The sequence below is a fragment of the Dipodomys merriami genome, unplaced genomic scaffold (assembly GCF_024711535.1).
Source record: "Dipodomys merriami isolate MVZ:Mamm:240054 unplaced genomic scaffold, mDipMer1.0.p SCAF_11, whole genome shotgun sequence".
NCBI classification, from domain to species: Eukaryota; Metazoa; Chordata; class Mammalia; order Rodentia; family Heteromyidae; genus Dipodomys; species Dipodomys merriami.
Genome location: NW_027202382.1, coordinates 47746449 through 47774019, shown reverse-complemented (window position 1 = coordinate 47774019; position 27571 = coordinate 47746449). Strand labels below are relative to the sequence as shown.

The following is a 27571-nucleotide window of genomic DNA, read 5'->3' as shown; positions in this document are numbered from 1 at the left end:
TCTGCAAGGTCCCAGGTGGTGGGGCTCCCGTCTCCGAGCGACTCCCCGCAGGGCGCCCCTTCTCAGGTCTGACCTACGCACGCCACGCGCAGGAGGCTCTCTGCCCACTGAAGCACAGCTGGAAGAGATCTAACACTGACACTGAGCAAAAGGAAACCTGCACACCATGGAACAAGAGTAGTATATTAACCACAGAAGAGGACGCTGCGAGCTTGTCCGAGTCCAAGTTCACTCAGAGTCACTGCTGTCAGAGCTGGACCCGCTGGAGCTGCTGCTGGCTGACTCCGAGGAGCTGCTGCTGCTGAGCCTCGACGGCCCCCCCGATGGCGCCGAGCCCGATTTCTCTGCAGGGGACACGGGGAGGAAGGAAGGGGTCCTCACTGCCCGCTCTCCAGGGCACCGTGTCACATTAGCTGCATGCCACCCTCCTGTGCCAGGGTCCACCCGCTTCTCCACCCGGGGGGTTAGAAACACGCAGGGATGAGCCAACGTGGCTGGGGAGGCCACACTAACAACAATGCCTGCCAATCTCAACGGAGGCGGGCCCCGGGAGGTGGCCTGCAAAATGGTGCTCACAGCGGCCGCAGACTCCACGCTGGCCCTCCCGGAGCCCACACTGCCCCGAGACCCTCGGCACACCGGCCTGTGGTGCTAGCAGGCACCCGGTTCTGTGGGACCCTCATGCTAACCATCCTCTACACCCTGCTGCCCGCGGGGTCTCCACAGCCTGCTCCTAAGATAGCCAGGGAAAGAGCAAGCTGCCCTCCTTACAGCGAGGCCCCGTGCAACTCAGACCTCTGGCTTTCGCCCACAACCACCAGGGCACAGCCGGGGCACCGTCCATCACCGGTAAGGAAATGGAGGCTTGATGGGTGGCAGACTGGCCCGAGTGGGCCGGTGGGTGCCCAGAGCCTCCCAACCGCTGCCCTCTATGGCGGCCAGCACGGAGGTGGTGTGGGTGGCGGCCGCAGGCGGGCTCGCGACGAACCTTTCTTGGCCGGCTTCTTGCTGTTCAGCTGCCCGCTGACGTCCTGCAGCCGCTTCTCCAGCTCCTTCTTCTTCTCCTGAGCTAGCTCCTCCTTCGATTTGGCTGCCTGCTTCTTCCCGCTGGTGGCTAAGGAGGGACAGATGAGCGCTGAGACGCTCCTGGAGCCAGGGCCACCAGGCGGCCATGGGCAGCCCTAGGCACCGGTGCATACCCCAGCTCCTGCCCTCCAGCTGGTGCAGCCGCAGATGGCCTGGAACCACCACTGCCACATCTACTGAGCCCCGGCCACGTGCAGCCTCATCTTTAGCTTTGGCAAGAATTGGGGGGGGGGTGGACACACTGGAGGAAGCCCACCCACCAGTGGGTGCACAGAGACCACAGACACGGAATCCACGGTCCGGCCGTCCACCCACGGAAAAGAGGCCACCTGTTCCAGAGAGAACCCGGCACACATGAGCATCACACTGGCCCAGCCCTAATAGCGGGGGCTGGAAGGGGCTGCTCTGGCTCTGTCCTTCCCTCCTAGACTCTAGCACCTGAGGGATGACAAACAGGGCACCTGACTTGCTGAGTCAGGGTTCCGTCCTAGAAAGTTCTGGACACTGGACCCTGGCCAAAGGGGGCTCTCCTCTTTCCTGTGCTCTGGACAAAGGACCGAGAACCCTAACTGAGCCTCAGGAAGCCGTGCAGGTGGATGTGGTCCCAGGCCCACTCAGGGCCTGCCTTCTCCAGACAGGATTCACCCAAGAGCGCTCTACAGCCCCCCCCCCCGCCCCCCCGTGGGTGAGGTGAGGCGGGGCATGCTCAGTCACACATCCCACCCGAGCTGAGCACGGGTGTCTGCGGGCTGCAGGGGTGCAGGGGGGGGAGGCCACAGTGGCACTGTCCCGTCCCAGACAACTTACAGAAAGGCTTCCTTTGCTTTTTCTGTAAACAAGACTTGACGTATCTCTCCAGCTCTCGCAGCGTGGTGGGCTTCAGCGTCTCGAAGTCGATCTCGATCTCATCAGGGTTGGAGTCCCTGAGTGAGGGCTCCCGGGACTGGATGATGTGCACCACACGGCCCAGCTTCTCCCCCGGCAGCCGGTTGATGTCCAAGCTCAGCTGGCGCTTCTCGTCATAGCTCATGGGCAGGCCTTCCTCCTCCTCCTCCGAATCGTAGGACGCAGACGCCTGCTTGCCGCCTTTCTTCAGCTGTCTGAGGCCCGAGAGAGTAACGGCGTCAAGCCCCTGCGTCCCCACCCTGTAATACCCGCCTGGCTGCCTGGCTGCCCTTCTTCGGGCCCAGGCTCTCCTCCAGGTGGCCCGAGGTGGCAGGGCAAGCTTCCAAGTATGCCTGCGAGGGACAGGAAGACCCCGCTTCATAGCCAGACCTCTGCCTGGACAGGAAGATCCCCTATACAATCACAACCTCTGCTTGGACAGGAAGACCCTGCCCCACTCTCAGAACCTCTGCCTCCCCAGGAAGACCCCGCCTCACAATCAGAACCTCTGCCTCCCCAGGAAGACCCCGCCTCACAATCAGAACCTCTGCCTCCACAGGAAGACCCCGCCTCACAATCAGAACCTCTCCCGGTGAGGACCCCCTTCCTCCATTTCCCTCCACCCTGGCCAGACCGACCACTTCCCTCACTGAGGAAGGGGCGCAGTGACTCCCCGAGGCCCACCAGCCTCTGCGGGCTCCACTTGCCTCTTTTTCAGGGGTGCCAATCTGTCCTGATTTTAAAAAGTAAGGACATCTGCGGGCCCCAAGACTTCACACCCAGCCCCAGCCCCAGCCTCTGCCCACGGCAGTCGCGTCCTCCGAGAGGCAGAGAGAGGACCCATCTCTCCCGGCTGGCCCTGCTCTGCCACTCCTGGCTCCTCGGAGCAGGACACAGCCACCGCAGGAGCTAAGTTAGGTAGGCCCGATATGGAGGCTTGGGGGCCTGGGTTGGGAAAGGTCTCAGGCATGGAGGCAGAACAGTGCAAACCCCTCGATGCCCAGTATGGAGGGCAGCCTGCGGGCAGGAGAGGAGCGGATGACTCCCCAGCCTGGCCGGCTGCCCTAGTCTCCCCGGACCTCCCGCCCGGTGACCTGCCGCACTCGGGGCCCGGAGGGCGGGCGCCCACCTGCTGGCTGTGGTGGTGCTGTTGGCCTTCTTGACAGGAGCCTTCTTCTGCTGCGCCTGCTTGGCAGGGGGAGCTGCCTTGGCCTTCTTCTCCTCTTCAGACTTGGCCCTGTGCTTCTCCTTGTCCTTGTCCTTGTCCTTCTTCTTCTTCTCCTTCTCCTTCTTCTCTTTCTTCTTCTTTGGTTTGTTCACTGGGGCCTGAGACAGGGCAGCCAGCTGCTCATGCACGGCCTTCAGCTGGAAAAGAGCAAGGAGCTGAGCGGATCAGCAAGGTAGACCTCGCTGCGGGCACGGCAATGCCGGGGAGGCTCTGCCCGGCTACACCGCAGCCCACAAAGAAGACTGGGCTCTTATTTCATCTTGGATGGTACTGGGGTTTGAACTCAGGGCCGTGAACTTGTCAGACAGGTGCTCTACCACTTAAGCCATACGTCCAGCTCTGGGCTGGTCTCATTTGTGCCCGAGCTGGCTGGGCCAGATCCTTCTACGTGTGCTTCTGTGGCACTGGGGTGACAGATGCATGCCACAGTATCCAGCCGTTGGTTGAGATGAAGTCTTGTGAACGTGTTTAATTTTTTGGGGGGTCCAGACTGGCCTCAAACTATAATCCTCCTAATCTCTGCCTCCCAAATAGCTGGGGTGCCAGGCTTTTTGAAACAGGAGCTTACTTTATTCCCAAACTGGCCTGGACAGAAGTCTTCCTATCTGTGCATCCCTTTGTCACCAAGGGAGAAGCGCAGACCACTACATCTAGCCACTGGTTGAGTCTTGAAAACAACTGTTTTGCCAGTTCAGGATGGCTGTTAATCGTGACCACCTGATCCCCACCTCTCAACTATCTAGGATTACAGGTCTGAGCTGCCATGCCTGGCTGCCAAAAGATAATGTATTATACAGCAGGACTAAGATGTAGAGGGCTGGATGTAACTTGGTGGCACAGTGCTTGCCTAGCAAATACAACATCCTGAGTTTGATCCTTGGTACTCAACCTCTCCCCGACGCCCATCCCCCTCCCCCACCCCCAAAGGCAGTTAAAGACTACAGAGTAGAGTGGCTCAGTGCTGATTGTCATTCTCCCAGAGCCTGGCCACAGCTGGCAGGGTGCTAGGTATTTTATAGATGGCTCTGGGAAAGCTGGCTCACCAAGACAAGTGGTGGTGCTGAGCAGCTACGTCCAACCCCTGGCGGGCAGGGGAAGGACCACACCTGCTGTCTTCCCTGCCAGCCAGTGTGCAGCCCACCATCCCTCACCAGCGCTCCTCCCCAAGTCACCTTCCCCGCGCCGGCTCCCAGTAGAGCCACCCACCACCCACACGGTTCTCCGGCCTCCGCAGCTTGGCTCCCACGCTTGTCTGCTCTGCCACAACTCTCAAGACAGTGTGCACCGAGGCCTGGCTGCCAGACACTGGGGAAGCAATGTGCACACTCGGGCTGGGCACCAAGGGTGGCCCATGGAGCCTGCATGTGCCTTCCTGTCCTTTCTAGAGCAGGGCACACAGGCAGCCATGTCTCTGGGCATACGGGAGGGCCCCACCCAGAGGCAGCACCACGAAGGATGTCTGAGAAAGCAGAGAAAGCCACAGCAGGGGCAGCCTCGGGGGGGGGGGGGGGGGCAGCCTCGGGGGGCGCCGGGCCTGGCAGGAGCAAGACAGAGCCTCACCTGCTCTTGCAGCTCTGCCAACCGTGTGGCCCGCTCCTCCTCGGAATCCGAGCTGCCTGAGTCGGAAGAGCTCTCCTCGCTGCTGCGGCTGCTCTCCGTGCCCTTGCTCACCATGGGAGCCGTGGGCAGGGGCAGGGCAGGCGTCTCCACTGGTTCATCAGGCATCTTGGCAAACCTCATCTCAAACACATCCTGGGGAGGAACAGGGGCTGCCTGAGCACCTGGACACCCACAGGGCAGCCGCGTGCACCCGGCTCACGAGGTCGAGCTCTGCAGGAGCCCCGCTCTGACGGCCCCTGTGAGGGACGAGCCCCGCTCTCCCCAGGCAGCTCCCGAGTGCCATCTGGGAAGGGGGCCGGCCAGCCACCGTACCGCAATCCCACGCAGCCCTTGCGGCCTCCAGGACCAGGCTGCCCCCTGTGGACAAGTCCTGTACTCTAGTGGAGACAGCAAGAAGCCAGCCACCTGACCCCTTCCCCGCTTCGGTGCAGAGCAGGTTAACTCCAACACCTTGTCCTGCAGAGACAGCCTTGGAAAGCCCCTCACTGCCTCCTGTAGGACCTAGGCCCTCGAAATCCTCTCGGTGGAGGTTTCCCCTCCGCAAAGCAGACGGGGAAACGAGGGGTGCTGCCTTGGCCTGGCTCATCCACTCTTCTTGGGGCAGAGATGTGTGCAGAGGTACGCTGTGCCCTGAGCTAAGAAGTCAGCGCGCAGCCCAGAAGGCCTTTCTGAGCAGGGTGCTATGGTGTTGGGCCTTCCCCCCTCACCCCCCTCGCCAAGGCGTCCGGAGCAAAGACCCATCCGCATCTCACACAGGGCAGAACCAGGGCCTCTTGCTATCTGTGACCTGACTTGGCTACACTACTGGTTACACTGTTAGGTTCCAAGCACTGTGAGCCAGGTCTCAGCCTGATACCACCGGGGTCCTGGGGCTCCACAACTACTTGGGTACATCACACCAGGATTCATCTGAGCAAGAAACTAAGAACAACTCCCAGACTGTTTCGGGTCCTGGAAAGGCTACCCATAATTTTCTTTTCTTTTTTTTTTTTTGTCCAGTTGTGGGGCCTGAACTCCCGGCCTGGATGCTGTCCCTCAGCTCTTCAGCTCAAGACTAGCGTTCTACCACTTGAGCCACAGCACCACTTTCCAGCTTTTTTCTTTTTGCTTATGTGGTGCTGAGGAATCGAACCCAGGGCCTCATGCATGCAAGGCAAGTGCTCTACCACTGAGCCACCTTTCCAGTCCCCCGTAATTTTCATTTTGGCTCCAAAATGAAAGCCTTTTGATGACATAACCTTTTGATATGGTTGGGTGCCACAGAGGTTCAAAGCCAGCCCAGACAGAGAAGTCCACGGATGCTTATCTCCAATTATCCACCAAAAAAACACAAGTGGAGCTGTGGCTTACATGGTAGAGCACTAGCCTTGAACGAAAAAGCTGAGGGCCAGGGCCTAGGCCCTGAGTTCAGGCCCTAGCACTGGTGTGTGTGTATACCCTTGCACCCACAGAAAACATTGATCTTTACCAAAGCATACAACTTGCACAATCAATACAAAAGATCAGAATAGTTTCTGGTGTGGGACCCACAGGGAAACAGGTGTGCAGTTCCCAGATACTGGTAAGACCCACATGCATGTACAATACACACCTCCGTGCCAGGTCTGTGTGGCTGGCCACGAGGTGCCTGAGCTAATGAGGAAACCCCCGCACAATGTGTGTGCACGCTCTCGCCAGCCTGCCTTGCCTTGTCAGCAGAGAAGCTGGACCCTAAGCGGATCTAGTGTGGCCTCACCAGCCCCTGCCATCCCGCCCAGGGCACTCCAGCCCTGGGACAGGCCCACCTGTGGGGCCCAGGCAGGCGAGTACCATGGACTCCTGCCACCACTAAGGCCCTTGCCTGCTAGCCAGCCATCTTCCCACACCAGTCTGCAGCTCCCGGAGGCAGAGGCCAGCCTGTTCACCATCACTTCTTGGAACCAGGCTCTGGGCCTGCCATGCTTTCGCCACGACGCAGAGAAGATGGGTTGTGTGAGTGGTGTGCCCATCTTGTACCAGGGGCCTGGACACCCACGGAGCCAATCCCAGCTGCTAATCACATCACGTCCAGCCTCAGGTTACCTGGAGCTTCCTGGCCATGGCTACCACTTCATGGTCTGGAGGGTTGTACTTATAACAATTGGAGAACATTAACCGGATGTCAGCAGCAAAGCCCTGTGCATCTGGGTACTCGCGGCTGTCCATCTTTCTCTGTAACACACAAGCAAGAGGGCGTGAGCAGGCAGTACTCCCTGACACACCCACTGGAATGAACTCGGCACCCTCAGGATGCCCACCAGCCCACAGGTAGCAGACAGCCAGGATACCCTACTTTCCAACACCGAAGAAGTGCAAGCCAAGGGCAGAAGGGGCCGGCTCAACAGGAACCGTGGGGCTGGAGACGGCTCTTGGCTAGGATGAGATGTGCTAGTCCCTGCAGCCACCAGAGCCACTTTCTCGTGCGGAGTTTCCGGTTCCTCTTAGTGGGCCATCAGCAGGGACTCCAGAAGGAACATGGCATGCTGGGTAACTGCTTCTACAGCTCCACTATCACCTCTTCCCTGGGAAGAGTCCAATAGCTGTCAACCAGCTTGCTTCTCACAGAAAGCCCTCACTGCGTTGTCTTGGCCCCCTTCAGTGGTAGAGGGCAGCAGGGGGCCCAGGCCCTGATCCACAGGCCCTGCAGTAAGGCCTCAGGCCGCCGAGACTAATGCTGGGCAGGCTGAGTCCATGGTGGGGTCACATAGGCACACAGAGTAGGGCTGGGTAGCTTGGGGTGAGGGTGGACTGGGTCCTGGGGGCCAGCAGGAGTAGGGCTTCCGGGGGCGCCTGGAGGTGGCAGTAATCAGGACAAATGATAAGCTGCTTCTAATGGGGCAGAACCCTCTCAGCAGAGCCCAGTTGTCAAGGACATCAAGAGGAATACATGCAAGAGAGGTCTGCTGTAACTCTGTGGAACCCAGGGCTGGTGCCAGCGAAAGTGCCAATCCATAGGAGTCTAACCACAGTAGAAGGACCCAAACACCCAGGCTGCCTGTCTAGCTCCCTGTTCCTAACAGTAATGGCTGGCTGGCACATTACAGTCTGGAGGTTTCTTCATACTGGGGCTTTTGTTTTTGGTCTCATTTGGCTTGATCTCTGGGCCTGGGTGCTGTCCCTGAGCTCTCTTGCTCAAGGCTGGTGTTCTACCGCTTTGAGCCACAGTGCTACTTCTCATTTTCTGGAGGCTAATTGGAGTTGAGTCTCACAGACTATCCTTCCCTGGCTGGCTTCAAATGGTGATCCTCAGATCTCGGCCTCCTGAATAGCTAGGATTACAGGCATGAGCCACCAGTGCCCAGCTTGGGGCCTTTTTATTTTGGTCCGTCATGGGGCTTGAACTCTGGGCCTGGGCACTGTCCCTGAACTCTTCAGCTCAAAGCAAGTGCTCTACCACTCAAGCCACAGTGCTATTTCCAGCTTTCTGGTGGTTAATTTGGAACTGAGTGTCTCTTGGACTTTTCCTGGGCTGGCTTTGAACCGTGATCCTCAGATCTCAGCCTCCTGAGTAGCTATGATTACAGGCGTGAGCCACCGGCGCCTGGCTCTCCTGCTTTATATTTAAAAATCTCCAGGGGCTGGGAAGGTGGCTCAGTGGTAGAGCGCCCGGCTAGGGGCTAATTCTTATAGCCAATATCTACACGTGTCAGGGCAGAGACCTACCACCTGTTTTTTATTTAGTTAATTGGTTGTGATGCTTGATCTCAGGGCCTGGGCACTGTCCCTGAACTCTCTCACTCAAGCCTAGTGCTCCACAACTTTGAGCCACTTCCAGTTTTCTGGTGGTTCATTGGAGACCAGAATCTCACGGACGTTCCTGCCTGGGCTGGCTCTAAACTGTAATCATCTGCTCTCAGCCGCCTGAGTAGCTAGGGTTACAGGCGTGAGCCACTGGCACCTGGCTCTCCCGCTTTATATTTAAAAATCTCCAAGGGCTGGTAAGGTGGTTCAGTGGTAGAGCGCTTGCCTTGCATGCCTGAGGCCCTGGGTTCAATTCCTCAGCACCACATAAGCAAAAAGAAAAAAGCTAGAAGTGGCGCTGTGGCTCAAGTGGTAGAGCGCTAGCCTTGAGCTGAAGAGCTGAGGGACAGCGTCCAGGCCGGGAGTTCAGGCCCCACGACCGGACCAAAAAAAAAAGAAAAAAAAAATCTCCAGCACACCACCCACATCTGCCTTTACCTCACTGTCATGTTTCAGAAACTCAGGGCCCCTCGTGCCCCTCCCTGCTGAGCCCTGTGCATAATCGGATGTGGTGGGGCTGGTCCAGCTTGACCATGAGCAAGTCCTGGAGCACCCTGCTTCTCCCCACACCCTGAGGACACAAAAAGGCTGAAGAGAGCACGCCAAGGCTCGCAAGTGGGCTGCTCTCATGGAAACCAGATTCTGACCGGATGGACCTGACCTGAGCCCAAGGCCGGAGTTCCCGGCCACGCTTTGGAGCTCCAGGCCCGCACTGCAGTGGAGACGCACACACTAGGCCAGGCCAGCTACAGAAAGGCTTCTAGAAGTTTCTGGGCTCTCTCTTCCCAGGGTAGCCTTGCTGGATGCCCAGCTCCTCACTGTACCCAACTGAGCACTAGGCATGCCACCTGGGTGACCAGGCTGCTGGAGCCCAATAGGCTTCCCATTCTGCCTCAGCGCTGCTGGCAGACACCTGCACTGCGCAGGCCCATGCGGTTCCCATGCAGGGCCGTCTTTGCAGGCCCAGAGGTGGCATGCCTGGACAAGTGCTGGCCACTCCTGCAGGCCAACACAAGCCCCCTCCGGGAAAGCGGGGTGACCCAGCCCGGGATGGCCACTGCTTCCAGATGCTTCCTGCAGCAAAGCTGGACCCAGCCCGCTCTGTTTAAGACTTGCCTGACACTGACCTGGACGAATACAAACCTCTGAAGACCTGGTGTGGACACGGGGAGGTGTGGGTTCATGGTTCCACTGCTGTGCCTGCGTCTGCCCCTCTCCTTTCCGTCTGGCGGGATGTGGGCTCAGAGGCAGCCAGAAGCAGAGTCAGGCCCGCCCGTCCCTGCCTCCCACCTGCTCTTTGCTATGGGGCACCTTCTCCTGGGACTTGAGGAAGCAGTGTGCAGCTCTGCACCTTGTGTCAGCCACAACAGTGGTCATGGCTAAGAACCCCCGGGCTGGTGATTCAAAAGGGGGGCAAAACCACTGAATGAGGCCCAGCTGGGGTAAGCCAGGCCTAAGCTGCAGCCCCAGGGAGCCGAGGCAGGCCTTCCTGCCTGACCAGGCAGGGCAGCTGCTGGGCTCTGGGCAGCAGGAGCAGAGTTCCGAGTTGGGCAGGCCCAGCTCTCAAGGTGGCCGCTCACGCAGCACAGATCCAGCAGCAAGGCCACTCGGGGCCGTGACGTCTACGGCTCAGAAGGGCTGCTGCCTGCCACGTACTTTGACGGTGCTGAGGTCCATGGGGTGTTTGATGATGTCATGGTAGTCGTGCAGCTCCAGCGCCTCGGCGTCCACTGGCTTGTAGAAGGGCCAGGCGTAGGCCGCGTGCTTCTTGGACAGCATCTCCCTGAGGATGCTGTCACAGTGCCGCAGGTGCTCCGACAGCTTGCCCTTCTTGCCTGCGTGCTGGGGCACCTCTCCATCCTCCAGGTCCTTCTTTGGAGGCTTGATGGGGCGGCCCCCGCTCTCCCGTCGGACCACCACCTTGGCCTGCTTGGGCTCCGTCAGTGTCGGGGGGGACTCACTCCGGCTGGCGGTGATGGCCGACGTGGTGGGTGTGGTCGTGTCAGCTTTCCGCTTCACGCCCTTTTTCTGTGACAGCAAAGGAACCAGTGAATGCCAGAAATGAGGAGCGCATCCCACAGGAGCATCTGGCCACAGCTGAGCTTCTGGAGGACACAGTGCCTGCCAGGGTCCAGCGAGGGAGCGAGCGACCACATGCACGGTCCTGCTTCAGGGAAGAGAACACCAGGCTCAGAGGAGCCGGGCCACCAGCCTAAGGTGGGGACTGAGGACAACCTCTCTCTCCGTCTACCCTGAGGGCCTGGATGTCCAAGTGGGCACCCTGGGCACTGTGAGGCACTGTGCGCACCCCCCCCCGACACCTCGCAGGCACACCAGGCCAGGCAGGCCCTAGGGATGGACGAGATGGAGGACTCCCTGCATAAGAAGACCAGCAGCAAAGTGCCAGGGAAGGCCCTGAGCTGGCGCTTCGATGATGGACACAAGTCGAGCAGGACGAGGATGGAAGGAAGGAGGAAGGAAGGAAGGAAGGAAGGAAGGAAGGAAGGAAGGAAGGAAGGAGGGAAGGAAGAGCATTCCGGGCTAGACGGGAGGGGGCAGCCTGACCGAGCCGTGAAGCAGCCGCCGTGGGTTTGAGCTGAGGACTGCGGGGGCTGCTGGAGTGGGCGCAGCTGGGCTGTGCGGAAGGCACCAGGCGCTCCAGGGCCCTCCATGGAGTCCCTGGGCAGAGCAGCCCCAGCGGCACTCACATGGCCTCTGCCAACTGGGTGTGCGCTAATGTCAAGTCTATGGGGGTGTGGGTCTCTCCCCAAGCCTGCAAGGGCCTAGAGCACGCGGATGTCACCAGTGAGTCAGGAGCTGAGCTCAGTGAGCACCCTGAGACGCGCTCAGCTGGGGTGGACAGAGACGCTAACAGGAACCACGAGCTCCCAGGCTGGGGGACAGACAGCTGCCCCCACAGTCACTGCCCCAGCCAAGCTGCTGCCCTCAGGTTGGCAGGGGCACGAGCTGGCTACCACAGACACTTAACAGGCACCCACAGGATGCCAAGCACCAAGCACGAGCTGCAGAGGGCCTGAGGCGGGGAGGGGCGGGGCAGACTCATCGGGCCGTGGCAGACGGGACATGCTGTGCACTGTGGGAGGCCGGCTGGACAGGCACCGCCCAGAGTGCAGGCAGTGGAGGCCTGGGGAAGGGAGAGCAACGAGGTGGCATTTTACCTTGGGAGAGCCATTTAACCCCTGAGCGCCCGCTTCCTCATCTGTAAGAGGGGGAACTACTGCCTGCCCCAGAGGGTTGCTGTGAGGATCAAATTGAAGAAGATAACACGCGTGAGTGCCTGGCATGGGCTTTGCCCGACGCCAGGGACTCGCTAGCCCCGGAACTTACAGGAAGCCCTCACTCTGCGCTGGGCCTGAGTCAGGCCTGGCCAGGACGGGACAGTGCCCTGAGTGCAAAGCTCCCACAAGCAGGAACAGACGTGCAGGCCCTGAACCCACGGGCAGGTGGACGCCGGCCTCCGCTCTCCCCACTGCTCACCCATGCCTTCCCCACCCTGGCCAGTGGCCTGCAAAGGCCAAGGCTGCTAGGCCTGCGGATCTAGGAAGAGTTTGGCCTGGTCAGCACCAGCGGTGTGACCCCCAGCCTGAGCCTCGGTCTCCTGTCAGAAAGAATCTTTCTACACAGCCAGCATTCAGAAGAGGACAAGCTTCCTCACTCCCCCGCCCAATCCTGCCCTGGCCGCAGGAGTCCACGGGGCTTGGACCCCTGAGCCAACCTCGCCACATGGCCTCCGTGGCCTCAGGAACGCTCACCTTGACCACAGGCGGCGTGGGAGGGACCACGGGCACGATGGGTGTTGCGGGAGGAGGTGGTGCAGCGGCCGGGGGGACAGGGACGGACGTGACATTTGCAGTGATGGTCGGTACAGGGGTGGCAGCAATGGCGGGCGTCTGGGAGACGGTGGGGGGCATGTTCTGGAAGGGGGCTGCTGGAGAGACTGCGGACACGGCCGCCACTTGCTGCGTACCTTCAAGACAAAGACAGGGAGCTGAGCCCTGCTCAGTCAGTTCATACCGGATCCAGCTGTGAGGACCGTGACCCCCAGACTGAAGACACCCTGGGCCCTGCTCCTGGAATGTGGGAAATGTCCTCTAGCCAGAGACCCCTCCCTGAGAGAGAAGCCAAGCCAGTGCTGAGGCCAGCTCTGGCATTAAGAAACCTGGGACAACCAAGTGCTGATGTGTCACACCTGTAATCCCAGCTGCTGGGGTTGAGATGGGAGGATCACAGTTCAAAGTCAGCATAGGCAGAAAAGTCCATGAGAGTCTTATCTCCAATTACTCATCAATAAAGTCAGAAGTGTGAGAGAGCAAAGGAAGGGGTGACATTGTTCAAAAAGAAATGTACTCTTGGGCTGGTAATATGGCTTAGTAGTAGAGTGCTTGCTTAGCATGCATGAAGTATTCATCTGACTTATGGAAGTGTAACCTCTCTGTATATCACCTTTATAACACCAACAACAAAACAAAACAACAACAAAAAAAAAAAAAACAGAAGTCAGGCTGTGAATGTGGCTTACTGGTAGAGTGCTTGCCTAGCATGCATGAAGCCCTGGGTTCGATTCCTCATTACCTAAGCAGAAAAAACCAGAAGTGGCACTGTGGCTCAAGTGGTAGAACGGAGCCTTGAGCACAGAGAGGCTCAGGGACAGAGCTCAGGCCCTAAGTTCAAGGCCCAGGACCAGCCAAAAATAAAAATAAATAAATAAAATAAACCCTAAAACCAGAAGTGGAGCTGGGCGCCGGTAGCTCACACCTGTAATCCTAGCTACTCAGGAGGCTGAGATCTGAGGATCACGGTTCAAAGCCAGCTTGCAGCTGGAAAGTCCGAGAGACTCTTTATCTCCAATAAACCACTCAGAAAACTGGAAGTGGCACTGTAGCTCAAGTGGTAGAGTGCTAGCCTTGAGCTGAAGAGCTGAGGGACAGCGCCCGGGCCCAGAGTTCAAGCCCCACGACCGACAAACAAAACAAAAACAAAAACACAGAAGCAGAGCTTTGGCTCAAGTGGTAAAATTGCTTAGCCTTGAGCACAAAAGCTCAAGGAGAGGCCCTGAGCTTTAAGTCCTAGGACTGATGATCAGATCTCAGACTTCACTAGGAACTGGCTAGACAGCGGGGGCAAGGCCTTCCTTACACCCCACGTGCCACATGACGACCAGTTAACCACTTGGCCACACGTACCTCTAGTCTGTGTTCCCAGACCAGGTGGGGATTTCAGGCTCCCAGTACCAGTCTGGTCCTCTCATCAGTCACCATGAATATTTCAGGAGGGAAACACAGGACAGGGAACAGATACAACAGGGGCCACATCAACACCCACCCGGCCTCAGGTCAACCAAGACCTGGCACCCTCAAGCCCGTCATACCTACCCCAAACACAGCCTAGAGAGGCCAAGGGACTTGCTCCCACCACTGTGTGCCACAGTGGAAAATGCCCCATGCTGCTCACCTGTACTCTGGGCTCCTGCAGCCGGCTTCCGGCCTTTGCCTTTTGGAGCAGGGGGTAACAATTCCACTTCTTCTTGGGGCATCTGGGCCACTTTCTGCAGAAAGATTTTCTCTAAGGCCTGGGCCATTAGCACTATGTCATCTGTGGGCTGAAGACAGAGAGCCCCAGTCACTTGCTGGGAAGAAAGCTACATACTTGCAAAGGACATGGCGGGGTGTAGCTCAAGAAAATATTTACTGGGCTGGGAAGGTGGCTCAGTGGTAGAGCGCTTGCCTCCTATGCATGAGGCCCTGCATTAGATTCCTCAGCACCACATAAGCAGTAAAAGCCAGAAGTGGTGCTGTGGCTGAAATGATAGCGCGCTCGTCTTGAGCTGAAGAGCTGAGGGACATCGCCCCAGCCCAGAGTTCAAGCCCCACCACCAAAAAAAATTTTTTTTACTTAAAATTTGTTAAGAGAGGGGCTGGGAAGGTTACTCAGTGGTAGAGCGCTTGCCTTGCATGCATGAGGCCCTGGGTTCGATTCCTTAGCACCACATAAGCAAAAAGAAAAAAGCCGGAAGTGGCACTGTGGCTCAAGTGGTAGAGCACTAGCCTTGAGCTGAAATGCTGAGGGACAGCGCCCAGGCCCAGACTTCAGGCCCCATGATCGGACCCCCCCCCCAAAAAAAAAAAAAAATTTGTTAAGAGACTTGGCATGGAAGGATGAGTCCATTTCATTGTGGAAAATCTTGGAACATACAAAATTAAAAAGCAGCCTTTGGCTGGGCAGTGGTGGCTCACGCCTATAATCCTGGCTAATCAGGAGGCTGAGATCTGAGGATCATGGTTCAAAGCCAGCCTAGGCAGGAAAGTCAGAAAAAAGTCCATGAGATGCTTTTTTTTTGGTCGGTTGTGAGGCCTGAACTCTGGGCCTGGGCGCTGTCCCTCAGCATTTCAGCTAGCACTGTACCACTTGAGCCACAGCGCCACTTCTGGCTTTTTCGGCTTATGTGGTGCTAAGGAATCGAACCCAGGGCCTCATGCATGCAAGGCAAGCACTTTACCACTGAGCCACCTTCCCAGCCCCCTCCATGAGACTTTTATCTCCAATGAACTACCAGAAAAGTGAAAGTAACGCTATGGCTCAAGTGGTAGAGGGCTCCCGTTGAGCTGAAGAGCTGAGGGACAGCGCCCGCCTGAGTTCAAGACCCACAACCGAGCAAAAAACAAAACACAAAGCAGCCTTCATTCTGTCACTTTCGTTCACTCAAGTCACCACTTTTCAGACAAAATCCCGTTTGAGATAGGATCACATCTCAAAAACCCACGGGCCGTGTCAGCCTTCTTTACCATCTCATCTAAGCAAGGCCATCTGGGAAAGTGTGGACCACAAGCAGAGGCGGCTGCAAGACCAGGGTGTGTGTAATGTTCTTGGAGCCCCAGAGCTTCTGTGGAGTACCCCACCCATGGGGCACCACGGACCAGGCCACCCAGGAAACCAAGTTGCCCAGTTCCCTAATGGTTCCCACAGTGGCCACCAGGGCCACACACTCACCTTGTTATAAATGTAACAATTTGTAAACATGGTGTTGAAGTCCTGCATACATTCACTCGCACTCCAGTAATAATTATTCTCTAGTCTCTTCTTAATTGTCCCCATATCCATCGGGTTTTTTATTATTTTATGATAATCCTAGGAGAGAGTTTTTTTTCAGAGGTATTACTGACTGATGCAGTATAATTGCTTCCAAGCACAGCAATCAGGCATAGCTAGGTTCTCCAAGTCAGCTGTCACCTGAGCCTGGGGGCAGGGGGCGGGCACATGGTCTGGGTGCTCAGCTCCACACTCTCTTTTGGTCACAATTCTGGGGCTTGAACTCAGGACCTAAGCATGGTCCCTGGGCTTTGGTCCCTGGGCTTTCTCACTCAAGGCTAGCTAGCACTCTACCACTTAAGCTACAGCTTTACTTCCAGCTATTTGGTAGTTAATTGGAGAGAAGCAATTGGAGATGCTTTGTCTGGCATCGACCCTTAATCCTCAGATCTCTGCCTCCTGGGTAGCTAGGATGAGAGGCATGAACCACTGGCGCCTAGCTCAGTTCCAAACACTTGCCAAATTTTTCTCTCACCTCTGACACCGGGTGGACCCTTGAGACTGAGTCCACCATCTTCTAGGGATTTGAAACCCACAAAGAGGGAGGGATCAAACTGGGCCTAGAACTCTAGCCACCAAATGCTAGTCTACTTTCAACTCTTAAGGTTTTCTCTGTCAGGTTCAGATCAAAATTAAGTAGGCACTAGTTTCATACACACACGGCATCTGACTGCCAGTGGGCATGACGGGCAGGCTGATGCACAGCTCCTAGTTCCATGGAATAAAAACTTGGGTGGGCCTTTGCTTCCACCCTTTTTCCCTGCTTCTGGGGGGTATCGGGAGGGGCTACGGCTGTCACCCAACTTCACGGTGGGTGGGCAGCTGCCTTTGCCTAGGCGTGGGGCCCAGAGGGTGGGGGCACGGGGCAGCTCACGGGCAGGTTCAGCTTGATGGCGTCCACAGGCTGGTAGAAGGGCCAGGCGAACTGGTGCTTCCACAGAGTCTTCACCACCACGTTCTGCATGTACTGCAGCTGGTTGGTCTTGCGGCCTGGCTTGCTGGGGTTGGAGACCTCGGGTGGGGGTGGGTTCACAGGGCCCGGGGTGGCCGGGATCCCCGCAGGGGCAACCGCTGTGGTCGTGGACATCCTCTGGCAGCTTGCTTACTTGCCCTCACGGCAGTGGCTCAGCGAGGCCTTTGCATCTGCGGTGCTCCCTGAAGAGGCTTGGCATCCCATCTCTGGGCTGAACCAAACAGCAGCACCTTTAGGAGATGAAGAGGGCAGACGGCAACCGTCACGCTGCGCTCCCCCCCCTTCCTGCCTCCCCGCCTGCCCTGACGTGTGCTAAACCTGTCACAGAGCAGCCCCAACCTCTGCTCGCCTTGGCATGGGGTTGGAAGAGGGCTGGACAGTGGCTGAGCACGGCAGGCAGGGGCAGCCGGCTCCCAGGCTGGGTCGTGGGGTGTGGGACACAGAGCCAGTGGTGGAAGGCAAATGCACAGAGGACTTGGCTGCCCTTGGCTACTGCCCCCCAGGCCCTCACTTGTTGGTGCCAGCTTGCTCCTCCAGGACTTTCCACACTGTTCCTGGCTGTGGTGATGTTTTGTGGAACAATTCAAGTACAGCAAACTACCACAACTGGGGCGGGCCAGGCCAGCAGCAACCCAGAGGTTCGCAGACCTGCATCCGGCACGGGGAGCTGGGGCCTCTTGAGTGGCACACGGCGCCAGGTTCTAAAGTAACCAGGAGAACAAGCTGGGGTTTGTGATGGTGGCTGGCTGTGACATGCCTGGCCTCCAGCCAACCAGGATGGGGAGAGAGGGCCACTGTGACCAACAGGCTGTTGCCTGTGCACTCAGTGAACAAGAGACCCGTGCAGACACCACCAGACCTCGGCCTGGCTGCCAGGAACACTTACATACATAGCCATGGCAGCCCGGCAAACCCCAGCAAAGCCAGGACCACTGTGAAAGCAGGGACACTATGTGGCAGGAGTACTGTGCATGATAGAGGAGAACTGTGCAGTGGGAGTACTATGCAACAGGGATGTCGAGCAAGAGGGTGCCGAGCGGCAGGAGTACCAGGCGACCGGGACACTGTGCAATGGGATACTGTGTAGCTGAGTACTGTGCAGGCTACCGCTACATTCAAAGCAGGAAGCTGGGCAGCAGCATGTGCACTGTGATCCCATTTCTGCTCAGAGACCTGGAACTAACTGCACGCTACACACAGGGGCCATCTCGAGGGCAGCCAAGGACGGCACCTCATTGGTGGACGTCATCTGGGCTTTCCTGTGCTTGTATTTACAGTATTTGGGGGCGCAAGACAGCTTCCGGAGAGGCAGCGGCTGCTACTGGCCACTGTCTCTAGCCACACGTAAGACTGAAGCGTTTTGTGGGCTGGTTGCTACCCTGTGGGCCCTGTAATCTGAAGGTGTGGGCATATGTGCACCCCAGAAGTTGACCAATGCCCTAAGTCACGGGCTCTTCCAGAACCTCCAGAAAGCTGGATGTTAAAACACTTGTTAGCACCTGGTCTCTGGAGGTTTGCTTCTGCCCAGCTTAGCCCAGCCCAGCGCAGAAAGGGTCTCCAAACCCGTACGGCCAAGTCACAGCGGACAAGCACCCTGCCTGCCTCCCCACCTCAGTAGCACTCTTGTGCACCGGGGACCCCATGTGGACTGGACTGCAGCTCCCCAGGTGCCTGAAGTCTGCTTCTCCCCCTCCCCCACCCTCGCAGGCACCCCTTCCCACCCAGAGTGCAGGGCCCCCAGGGCAGCCAATAGCCATGGGGCCCGCCGCCTCCCCTCCAGGCCAAAGGCCACATGGACACCAGGAGGCTGTCATTCATGGGACCTCTTTCCAGTCCCAGCCCTGCCAGGCCAGCAATCCTGCCCAGCAGTACCTTCCTCGGCCACCCCCTCTCACAGGAACCCCAGGACAGCACAGCCCTGGACAGCGGCCCAGGTCCTGTTAACGTGCCCCATCAAATCTCTTTTGGGCCCCAAACCCTCCAGGGCTCCTCCTGACTCTACACTGCACACAGCCCCTAGGGGGGCCTGGGCCCCACCCTTCTTCAGGAGCTAGTGGATGGCTGACTTCCCCCCTGCCCAGGCCTCTTGGAACCTTCTAGAACTCCCCACTGGGACTCTGAGCAATCTTAGGCTGGAGTGGATGGTGAACTCAGCCCTGCCTTCTGCCAGCCCAAAGCCTGCCCCTCCGCTTCCCGCGGGCCATGCCACACAGCCCACTGTGACCAGGAGGGGAGGCCCTCCTGCGTGTGTCCCTCTGCCCTCCAGCACAGCGACCCTGCAAGGATCCAGGGACTCAGGGCTGAAACTGGTCAGAGGTGAGGACACTGGAGAAAGTCTAAGGCTGTAGACCAAGGTGCATGTGGGAGCAATGATGACCACAACCCTCCCCCACCCCGTAGAGGTCCCTTGCACCGCAGAACCACGACCCCCCCCAGTAGAGGCCCCTTACACCCAGAACCTCCACCTTGGAAGGCCCGGGCAGAGACCAGAAGTGGGGTGAGCGCTCAGGAGGCCCCTTCTCTGGTGGGAGAGCCGAGCTGCCCAGGGCCAGCAGGGAGGGCAGCAGAGAGCAGGAAGGTCTGAGGCAAGTATCTGCACAGCACCTCAGAGTGGAAGTCTGGGGAGCAGACGCCCCCACCGAAAGCCTGGCCTGACCTTGAGCCACAAGGCACCATAACCTGCAACCGACCAGAACAGCACAGAAAAAAAACAGGCAATGTGGGCACAAGATAGACAAGTCTTGGTGCCTTCACCGGGGAAGCTAAAGCAGATCACAGCACAAGACAAGGGTTTGCAGTGGAACCCTAACTCCACCCCTACAGTAGCCTCAGGTGACGGGAGGGGGGGGTGACAGGACACACAGGACATTCACTCCTTGCCAGCATGGTGCTTTCCTGGCAGGTGTGACCCTCCTGGTCTCCCCTACATGGAGAAAAACACCAGGTGGGGCTGGGAAGGTGGCTCAGTGGCAGAGTGCTTGTCTTACATGCCTGAGGCCTGGGTTCCATTCCTCAGCACCACATAAGCAGAAAAAGCTGGAAGTGGCGCTGTGTGTGGCTCAAGTGGTAAAGAGCGCTAGCCTTGAGCTGAAGAGCTGAGGAAAAGTGCCCAGGACCACAGTTCAGGCCCCACGACTGACAAAAAAAGAAAAAAGGAAAAAAGAAAGAAAAAGAAAAAGACCAGGCCCCGTGCAAGCCCCTCTCCTCGCCGACATGCGTGTGAGCCAGAGGGCTTGGACCCTCCCCAGTGCCCTCACCTCTGGCCATGCTGGGAGAGTGGGAAGACAGGGATGGGGCAGAGCTCAGGCCGAGAGCCTCGTGTCTCCCCAGTCCAGGCTCCTTGAACAGGGAACCGCAGAGTGAGAGGACCCCAGTAAGGTAATAAAGAGGATACAAGGGCAGCCCGGGAAAGAGCCAGCTGCAAGGTCCCTTCCAGAACCTTGGGGGAGGGGGGAGAGGGGTAAGGGGGCACTCAGACCAGCTATCAATCATCAACACTCAGGCCAAAGCAGAAAGCCAGGTATTCTTCAAGAGAAGATTCCCCTATGCCAGGCGCCAGTGGCTCATGCCTGTCAGCTACTCAGAAGGCTGAGATCTGAGGATCGCAGTTCAAGGCTAGCCTGGGCAGGAAAGTCCATGAGACTCTTATCTCTAGTGAACCACCAGAAAACCAGAAGTGGTGCTGTGGCTCCAGTGGTAGAGCGCTTGCCTTGAGCTGAAGAGCTGAGGGACAGTGCCCAGAGCCAGAGTTCAAGCTCCACGACTGACCCCCCCCCCCAGAGAGAGAGAGAGAGAGAGAGAGAGAGAGAGAGAGAGAGAGAGAGAGAGAGAGAGGTCCGGCCACAGACCTCCACCCGCAGGTCTGAAGTAGCATCTCAAACTGGCTCGTCTTCAGGGACAAGCAGGCAGAGTGAGGATGGCCTTCTGTGTGCTGCAAAGAACTGGGAAAACTCATCTCGCCTTCCAAGGTGCGGGGCAGTGGTCCTGAGGCCACCGGGCAGGGACAGGGGCAGGAGCCAGAGCCCTGAGGCCACCTCACTGAGGCCTCTGCACCCCTGGAAGGGGGTGTGTGGCCAGGACAGCCCCATTTGGTAGCCCTGGAAAGAGGCCTGCGGGCCTCAGGGGTGGGCTGGGGGGAGGGGCAAGGGGCTCACCAGGGCCATGGGCCTCTGGCCGTTTGCTGGAAATGCTCACTGAACACATGGAGAATGCTGACATCACCTTTTGCTCTGGGGATAGCTGTGCTGCAGGAAAGACCTTCACAAGTCCTGTGTTTCGGGTTCATAGTGCGCGTTCTAGGATCCGAGCAAGTCTGGAGTTTGTGGACATGGAGTGGAGGGGCAGAAGATGAGTATGTGGGTCAGACACGGGAGAGGGAAGCTGCCCTCGGAGGCCGGGCACCTGGGCTCTGCACTGCACTTTGCCACATGTCTCCACCTGAAATCCTCCTCACCTCCAGACCTGTGACACAAGACCAGATGATGGACCCTGGTGGAGTGGCCAGGACAGAGAGGGAGCAGCAGGGCGCCAGAGACCCCATCCTTTTCAAGTCCAAGCACAAGACACACATCTGCAGGTCATCAAGTCCCCTCAGCCCCCAGGGGTGCACGGTGGGGAGGGTCTGCTCCCTTGTCTGGAGCAGACATGGTTGCTGGTGGGGCTGAAAAGTTTCCTAACTCCAGGTGGCCCTCGAGCGGGACACCCTCCCATCCACCAGCTCACCCAGCCTTGCCCTCAGCAAACCAGGGCGGGAAGCCGAGTGCCTTGGGGACAGGCCTGGGGGCGACACGTGGATTGGCACTTGGCTGAGCCCTAGTTAAGTACAGCAGAGCAAGAATGGAGCCCATGTCCATGGCTGGGGTGGAAACGGAGCCCATAGTGCCCAGGTCTTCTACTCAGCAGCTGGCCTCCCAGCACACGCGAGTGAAACTCGGTGAAGGGGCAGCGGCCTTCAAGAGGGTATGAAACTACCCGGAAACTCAGACGCACCACAAGCCTGAACACGAGTGAAAGCCCAGGTCAGACGGTCTGGGAGACCCCGGAGCTGCACGGAGGGCAATGGGGAGGGGGGTGGCAGACTCATGCCCCAACACTGGGTGCAGTGACACGCCCCCAGCCAGTCACACCCCATCCTCACACCAGTTCTGGAGGGGCAACCCCGTGACAAACCACACTGGACAGAGGGCCTGTCCCTGCCAGAACTCCCACCTTGCAGCGTGGCCTTGGACAGGCCATCTCCACAAGCTCCAGGGCTCAGCCTGCCCCGCATCCCCCACAAAGCCTGTTGGAGCCCTGGGTAGCCGCAACCCAACGGCTGGTACTGAAGCCCAGCACCCAGCTTGGCGAAGAGCCAGCCCCGAAGTCCACTAAGACAGGGAGCCTCTCCACAGAGCAGGCCCCGGGCCAGATCCAGGCTGTGTGGGAATTTCAAGCCTGGTCTCCTGCTTTGGGAAGCATGGTACCTGGGGAGACAAAGCCCCCACTTTCAGCAGAAGCCAAGATGGAGGCCTGTCGGGGAACCCTAACTGCAGGTTGGGAAGGGACAGCAAGGGGCAGGGACACCACAAGGCATCCTGAGTGTCCATGGAAGGTGGTCCGGGCCCATCTGGGAGCAGCAGGACGCACAGCGGACAGCAAGGCAGGCTGGGCACAGGCAGGGAGACAGGGCTTCATGGGGCTCAGGCACCCCAGAGCCTAGGCCCCAAGCTAGCCTCTTTCCTTTCTTTTTTTTGAATGTGGTACTGAGGAATTGAACCCAGGGCCTCCCGCATGCTAGGCAAGCACTCTACTACTAAGCCACATTCCCAATTTTTTTTGGGGGGGAGAGGTATGTTTTGTCAGTCATTGGGGCTTGAACTCCGGGCCTGGGCACTGTCTCTGATCTCTCTCTCCCAAGGCTGGAGCTTTACCACTTTGAGCCACAACGCCACTTCCCTGTCTCTCGATCTGCTCAGATCCGCTGCCCCACCAGCCTCAAGACAGCTTTCCAAGAGACAGGCAGGGGCTGGCTCCCTTCATATCTCAAGGACTGAGTCAGCGGGGGTCTCCACACCCTCCTCTCCTCCTGCTGACAGGTCCTCCTTAGCTGGGGTATCTCCCCCACAGTCCCTGTGTCCCGGGTAGCTACACTGCTACACCCCACCCCTCCGTCTCACTGCCATGCTAGGGCAGGGCATCACATGCGCTCCCCCTTCTGGGCGGGTAAGGGGCGAGAAGAGGTACAAGACGCAGGAAGAGTGGGAGCCAAGCTTGTGCAGGGCCATCGGCTCCACACCCCACCCTCAGAATTCTCCCAGGGTGCCATGGGCTGTCAGCCTCAGCCCCAGAACCCAGTAGCTAAGAGCCCTGGCAGTGGCATTCGGAGCCCAGCCCTCCAGACCCTGGGAACTGGATTCCACTGTCAGAGCAGGCCTTAGTGACAGACAGAGCCACCTGCTTCCTTCTGTGAGACCAGGATGACCAAGGGCTGGGGGGGGAGGGGGCGCGAGACAGCTCTCTGCAGTCCCGGAGCAGGACAGACAGGCAGCCTGGGTGGGGCTCCTGGGCAGGCAGTGCCTGGCCTTTGCTGCAGGGGGCCCCCCAGCCAGCACCCCATGCACATTATGGTCAGATCACACCTGCCACCAACAGCTGCCTGGTCCCGCCTGGCAGGGGAGCCTTGGCGCTGGCCAGCTTACCCATCCCACACTGGTGCACAGACACTCAGAACAGCTGATTCTGTGGCCTCTGCTCTGCACGGCCTAAGGGTCTCTGCACTTCCCCAGGTTTTCCTCAGGCCTGCTCCTCCCACCCAGCAGCACAACACTCAGGGAGGCCAGTCCTCCCCAGCTCCGACCTCCACGGCAGGACAGTGAAGGATTCCCTGCCCCAGGCCCTGTGAGGGTCTAACCACCAAGGCAAGCAAACAGGAAGAGGGAGCATGTACAAGACTGAAGATACTGGTTCCTCGCCCCTGTCTTCCAAAGAGGACAGAGCAGGGCGCTGGAGAGCCAGGGCCCAGCCAGCTGTTTCGTTTCGATGGGAAGTTGAGCGTCCACGCTGTGGAAAGTGTCCTGGCACGGAAACGGGGGGAGGGGGGGGATGGTGAGGCTGAACCACATCTGAGGGGTGTCGAAGAGGGAGAGCCAATATATCCCTGAAAAGAAGCCGTGGGGGGGGGGGAGGCAAGCACAGGTACACACTTATGGGGGAGGTCCAGTCGAGCGACCTCACTGGTGACCCTGAGTGACCCTGTGAGCAGCTCTGGGTGGCAAGGCAGACTCAGCATCCTGCTGGGTCACCGCATCACTCTCTTCTTTGGCAAGCTGACAACCCAAGTGAAAACCAAGCTGCTCAGCCTGCTCACCTTCCCATTCGCCACTCCAGACAGGTGTCAGCCAAGATCGAGAGAAGCTGCCACCCTGACCAGCCATCTACCTAAAACTGTCTCACCCAGGGCCTGCCCTCCTCCTCCTCCTCCTGGCCCTGAGAAGCCAGTCCCTACCCACAGAGCAGAAGAGAGTGGGGCTGAGAAAGGCAAGGGGCTAAGCACAGCCGCAGGTACCCGGCAGGGCCAGGAGCCCAGGGTCACTCCTTGCCTTGTCCCGCTGTGCAGAGGTAGATGATGCTACTAGGACAGGCCTCGGGCATGGCCAGGAGAGACTGGGACAGAACTGAGAATCTGAGCACAGCATGGGCAGTGCCTTCCCTAGATCCAACCCTCCACACCTGACCCTGTACAGGGCTGGCCCTGGCAAGAACCTGGTGGACATCCTGGGTCTTTGCTTGGTGGTGCCAGCGGTCAGTGGGCAGCTGGTCACCCCACTCCACCCCTAGACCCAGATCACCGGGCCACACTTCTCCACCCCTTGAGGGCAGCAGCTACTGTGACCACATCTGAGTCAGTACCATATGCAGAAAAGCACAGCCCCAAAGCTCAGGATGCCCCCCAGGGCCCCCGACACCTCAGCACAGGGGCACGCAGGGTCCCTACACCCCAGACTCCAGGCTGGACAGTCTCCTTCTCTACAGTCCACTCAGCATGGCCTGCAGAAATGCCAGGACACTGGTCAGGAAACCCAACTTCAAACCCAACTTCCACACCTGACCAGGCCACTTGTGCCTGTGACACTGCCCAACACTTAGCAAAGACTCTGCAGGACCCCAGGCCTGACAGGGAAAAGTGCGCCCCCAAGCCAAGGCTCTTGCAGCCACACAGAAGAGGCCCACGAAGAACTGACCCCTCCCAAGATGGCCACAAGTGCTAAAACCACGAGGCCCTGGCCACACACACACACACACACACACACACACACACACACACACACACACACACACACACACACAGAGAATTGTGTGCACAAAGGTCCACAGGAACTGGGTCTACACTCACCGGGAGAAACCCTGAGCCACCACCCAAAAGGGTTTGCCACCCAAAGTAGGACTGCCAGGCACCTGAGATGGCTGGGCACCCCAGTGGGTAGCAGTAGCCACAAGGTAGAGGCAGGCAGCCCCTGGCACAACACCCCGACACCCAGCCACTTAATCTCTTCTGCAGAGCCGTGGGTGGGAGAGACCCAAGTTGTCAGGACTTACAAGCTCCAAGCTTCTCCCTCTGGGGAGAGTGCTCTCTGCCACTAATGAACAGTAAGGAAAGGCCTCGGCCAGATTTCTGCTTCTTGGCAAGGCAGCTGGGATCTGCCCGCACCCTGCCAACTGTTTCTGAATAGGTGAGGCCCGATGAGTGGCTGCGGGCAAGTTCTTCCAGCTGCAGCAAGGTGGGGGCCACGAGCTCCCGACATGCCCCTAGCACCGCAGATTTCCCCACCCAACAATGAGACACCTCACTGCTACAGTCTTGTACCAACCATTCCACTTGGTGGCCCTGAGCTACCATCCCCCACCCCAGGCTGTGCCACTGTAAACCAGGAAGTGGACAGGGCGACCCTGTGAGGCCCCGGCGGACAGGACCCCTGGCAAAGGCAAAGGCAGGCCTGGCCCCTCCCTTCGCACTCAGCCAGCTTTCACTTTCTGGGAAGACCGCCTGGGGGGGGGGGTGTTTACAAACCCCTCCACTATTCAAAGCTCTTTTCCCAAGCAGGCTACAGCCCCAAGGAAGAAAAGCAATTACTTTACTTTCTTAAAGCAAAACAAAAACCAGACTTGGGCTAACTATCCAAGTTGGGAAAACTTTTCGGATCCTCCTCCCCGGACTTGCAGTGTGGGGCTAGGACTGGATCTCCAAGGCAGCTGGGACGGTTCCCAGCACGGGCACTGAGCCCTGAGGTCCCCAGCAAGGTCAGAAAGAAGAGCTTCCCCACAACCTCCCGTGCCTTATCTCTCCTGGTCAGTAACCACCCGCACACCAGGCACACCAGGCCGGAGCTGGAGGAGGACAAACAAGGACCTTTATTTGCAAATAGAGGCTCCAACTTAGGGCCTTTGCTGGGGCTGTGGAAAGGCAGTCTGAAAGGCTCCCAAAACACCGCCAAGCCTCCTGGATGTTTCAGGATCTCCCCAGGGGCACCCCCATTGATCCAGAATGAATCTCCATTTTAAAGAGCTCGAGGTCTGCAACGCCACAGGCAAGAAAGAAAACGAAGCGGCTCACTGGGGAAGGGGAGAGGGAAGAGGTGGGCCGCGGTCGGAGTCCGGTGATTCTTCGCTAACGACGTGGGCCCAGCGATGCACCCCCACCCCACCAACTTCTGCAGACAATGACCAAGTTTAAGGTGAGGAGCAAAAACGCCAGCTCCGCACTTGCGAGCGGTGAGGTCACAACTAAAATCCAGGACGGCAGACACGGGACTCACAATAGACAAGGTGGGTCTCCACGGAACCCCCGACCCCGAGGGCGAAGGAGGTGCCCACGGCCTCCAGGGCGGCCCTGCCCGCGTCACAGCCACCGGTGGGGACGGGGTCGGGGTGGAGAGCTGGTTCCCCAAGCCCCCAGCTTTATCCACGCGCCCAGGACCACGTAACAGGACGGTCTGGGCTGCGCACTCCTCCCCGGGCCGCACTGGCACCGCGCAACCGGGCCGGTGCCCACCCCAGAGGGAAGGAGGGAACCCGGAGGGAGCCCCCCCTCCCCGCGCCAACTCCACCTCGCCGGGGTTAAGCGCTCTTCGGGTTGATTTCAAAACGGGAACTGGGTCTCCTCCTGGCCTGGCTGCAGTAATAATCCAGCAGCTCACCGGGGCGCAAAGTCGGCTCCAGGGCCGTAAGTCTGGAGGCGGCCGCCGCCGCCGCCGCCCCTGCCGGGGGAGCCCGCGCGGCGTGCCCGGGCCCGGCCCTGCCACCCCGCCAGGGCCGCGACGATCCCAGGCGGGCGCGGGGAGAGCGGCGCCGGAGCGCACGGCTGCGGCCCGGGCACGCCGCGCGCACCTCCCCCGCCGCGTCCTCCCGGGCTGTCCCCTTCCGAAGATGGCGGGCAAAGGAAAGGGGGAAAAAAATCCCTTCCGTCAGGGAGGGCGTGTGGAGGCCGAGCTGGCGCGGGGCGCGCGGATCGTGCCAAGTCCGGGCTGCGCGCCCCAGCCGAGGCGACGCCCCCGAGCCCCGGCCGAGGCGGCCGGGACGGCGCGGGCGCGGGGCGGAGGGAGGCCGAGCCCGCGCCGCCCCCCGCCGCCGCCGCGACCCCGGGCGGCCGCCGCGCTTTGTTGCACCGCGGCCGCGCACAAAGGCGGCGGGCGGGCGAGCGGCGGCGGCCCCGGGCGCCCGGCTCCCCGACCGTGCCGAGGGGCTGCACGGGGGCGCCCGCGGCCGCCGCCCCCCCCGGCCCGGCCCGGCCCGCCGCCGCCGCCGCCGCCGCCGCCCACCGCCCGCGCGCGCGAAGAAGCGAGAGAAAGGCGTACTTGGCCTCGGCGGCTCCGGCGCCGTCCCCTCCCGGCCCGCGCGGCCGGCTCCTCTTTGGCTCGCCGGCCCCGGCAGCATAATAG

General features: G+C 59.2%; 1 protein-coding gene across 4 annotated transcripts; it reads right to left on the bottom strand.

Moving 5' to 3' along the window:
* Positions 1 to 169: 169 nt before the first annotated feature.
* On the bottom strand, positions 170 to 27571 carry Brd3 (bromodomain containing 3). Of its 4 annotated transcripts, none has more exons than XM_070014981.1 (13): positions 27488 to 27503; positions 17170 to 17359; positions 16560 to 16888; positions 15587 to 15724; positions 14051 to 14198; positions 12352 to 12566; positions 10235 to 10606; positions 6881 to 7009; positions 4760 to 4951; positions 3101 to 3336; positions 1894 to 2186; positions 989 to 1114; positions 170 to 344 (listed from the first exon to the last, which is right to left on the bottom strand). In XM_070014981.1, the coding sequence occupies exons 3-13, from the start codon at positions 16770 to 16772 to the stop codon at positions 229 to 231; spliced, it is 2178 nt and encodes a 725-aa protein (XP_069871082.1). In that variant the 5' UTR covers positions 16773 to 16888; positions 17170 to 17359; positions 27488 to 27503; the 3' UTR covers positions 170 to 228. The 4 variants fall into 4 exon arrangements, with proteins under 4 accessions (XP_069871082.1, XP_069871083.1, XP_069871081.1 ...); XM_070014982.1 differs by lacking the exon at positions 27488 to 27503 and adding an exon at positions 26741 to 26792; XM_070014980.1 differs by lacking the exon at positions 17170 to 17359 and having other exon boundaries at positions 27488 to 27571.

Coding starts and splice junctions, on each gene's coding strand:
- Brd3 (XM_070014980.1), bottom strand. CDS start 16,772: ATGTCCACGACCACAGCGGTTGCCCCTGCGGGGATCCCGGCCACCCCG. Junction 10,607..12,351: donor CCACGCCGCCTGTGGTCAAG/GTGAGCGTTCCT, acceptor TTGCTGTCACAG/AAAAAGGGCGTGAAGCGGAA. Junction 345..988: donor CAAGAAGCCGGCCAAGAAAG/GTTCGTCGCGAG, acceptor TGTCCCCTGCAG/AGAAATCGGGCTCGGCGCCA.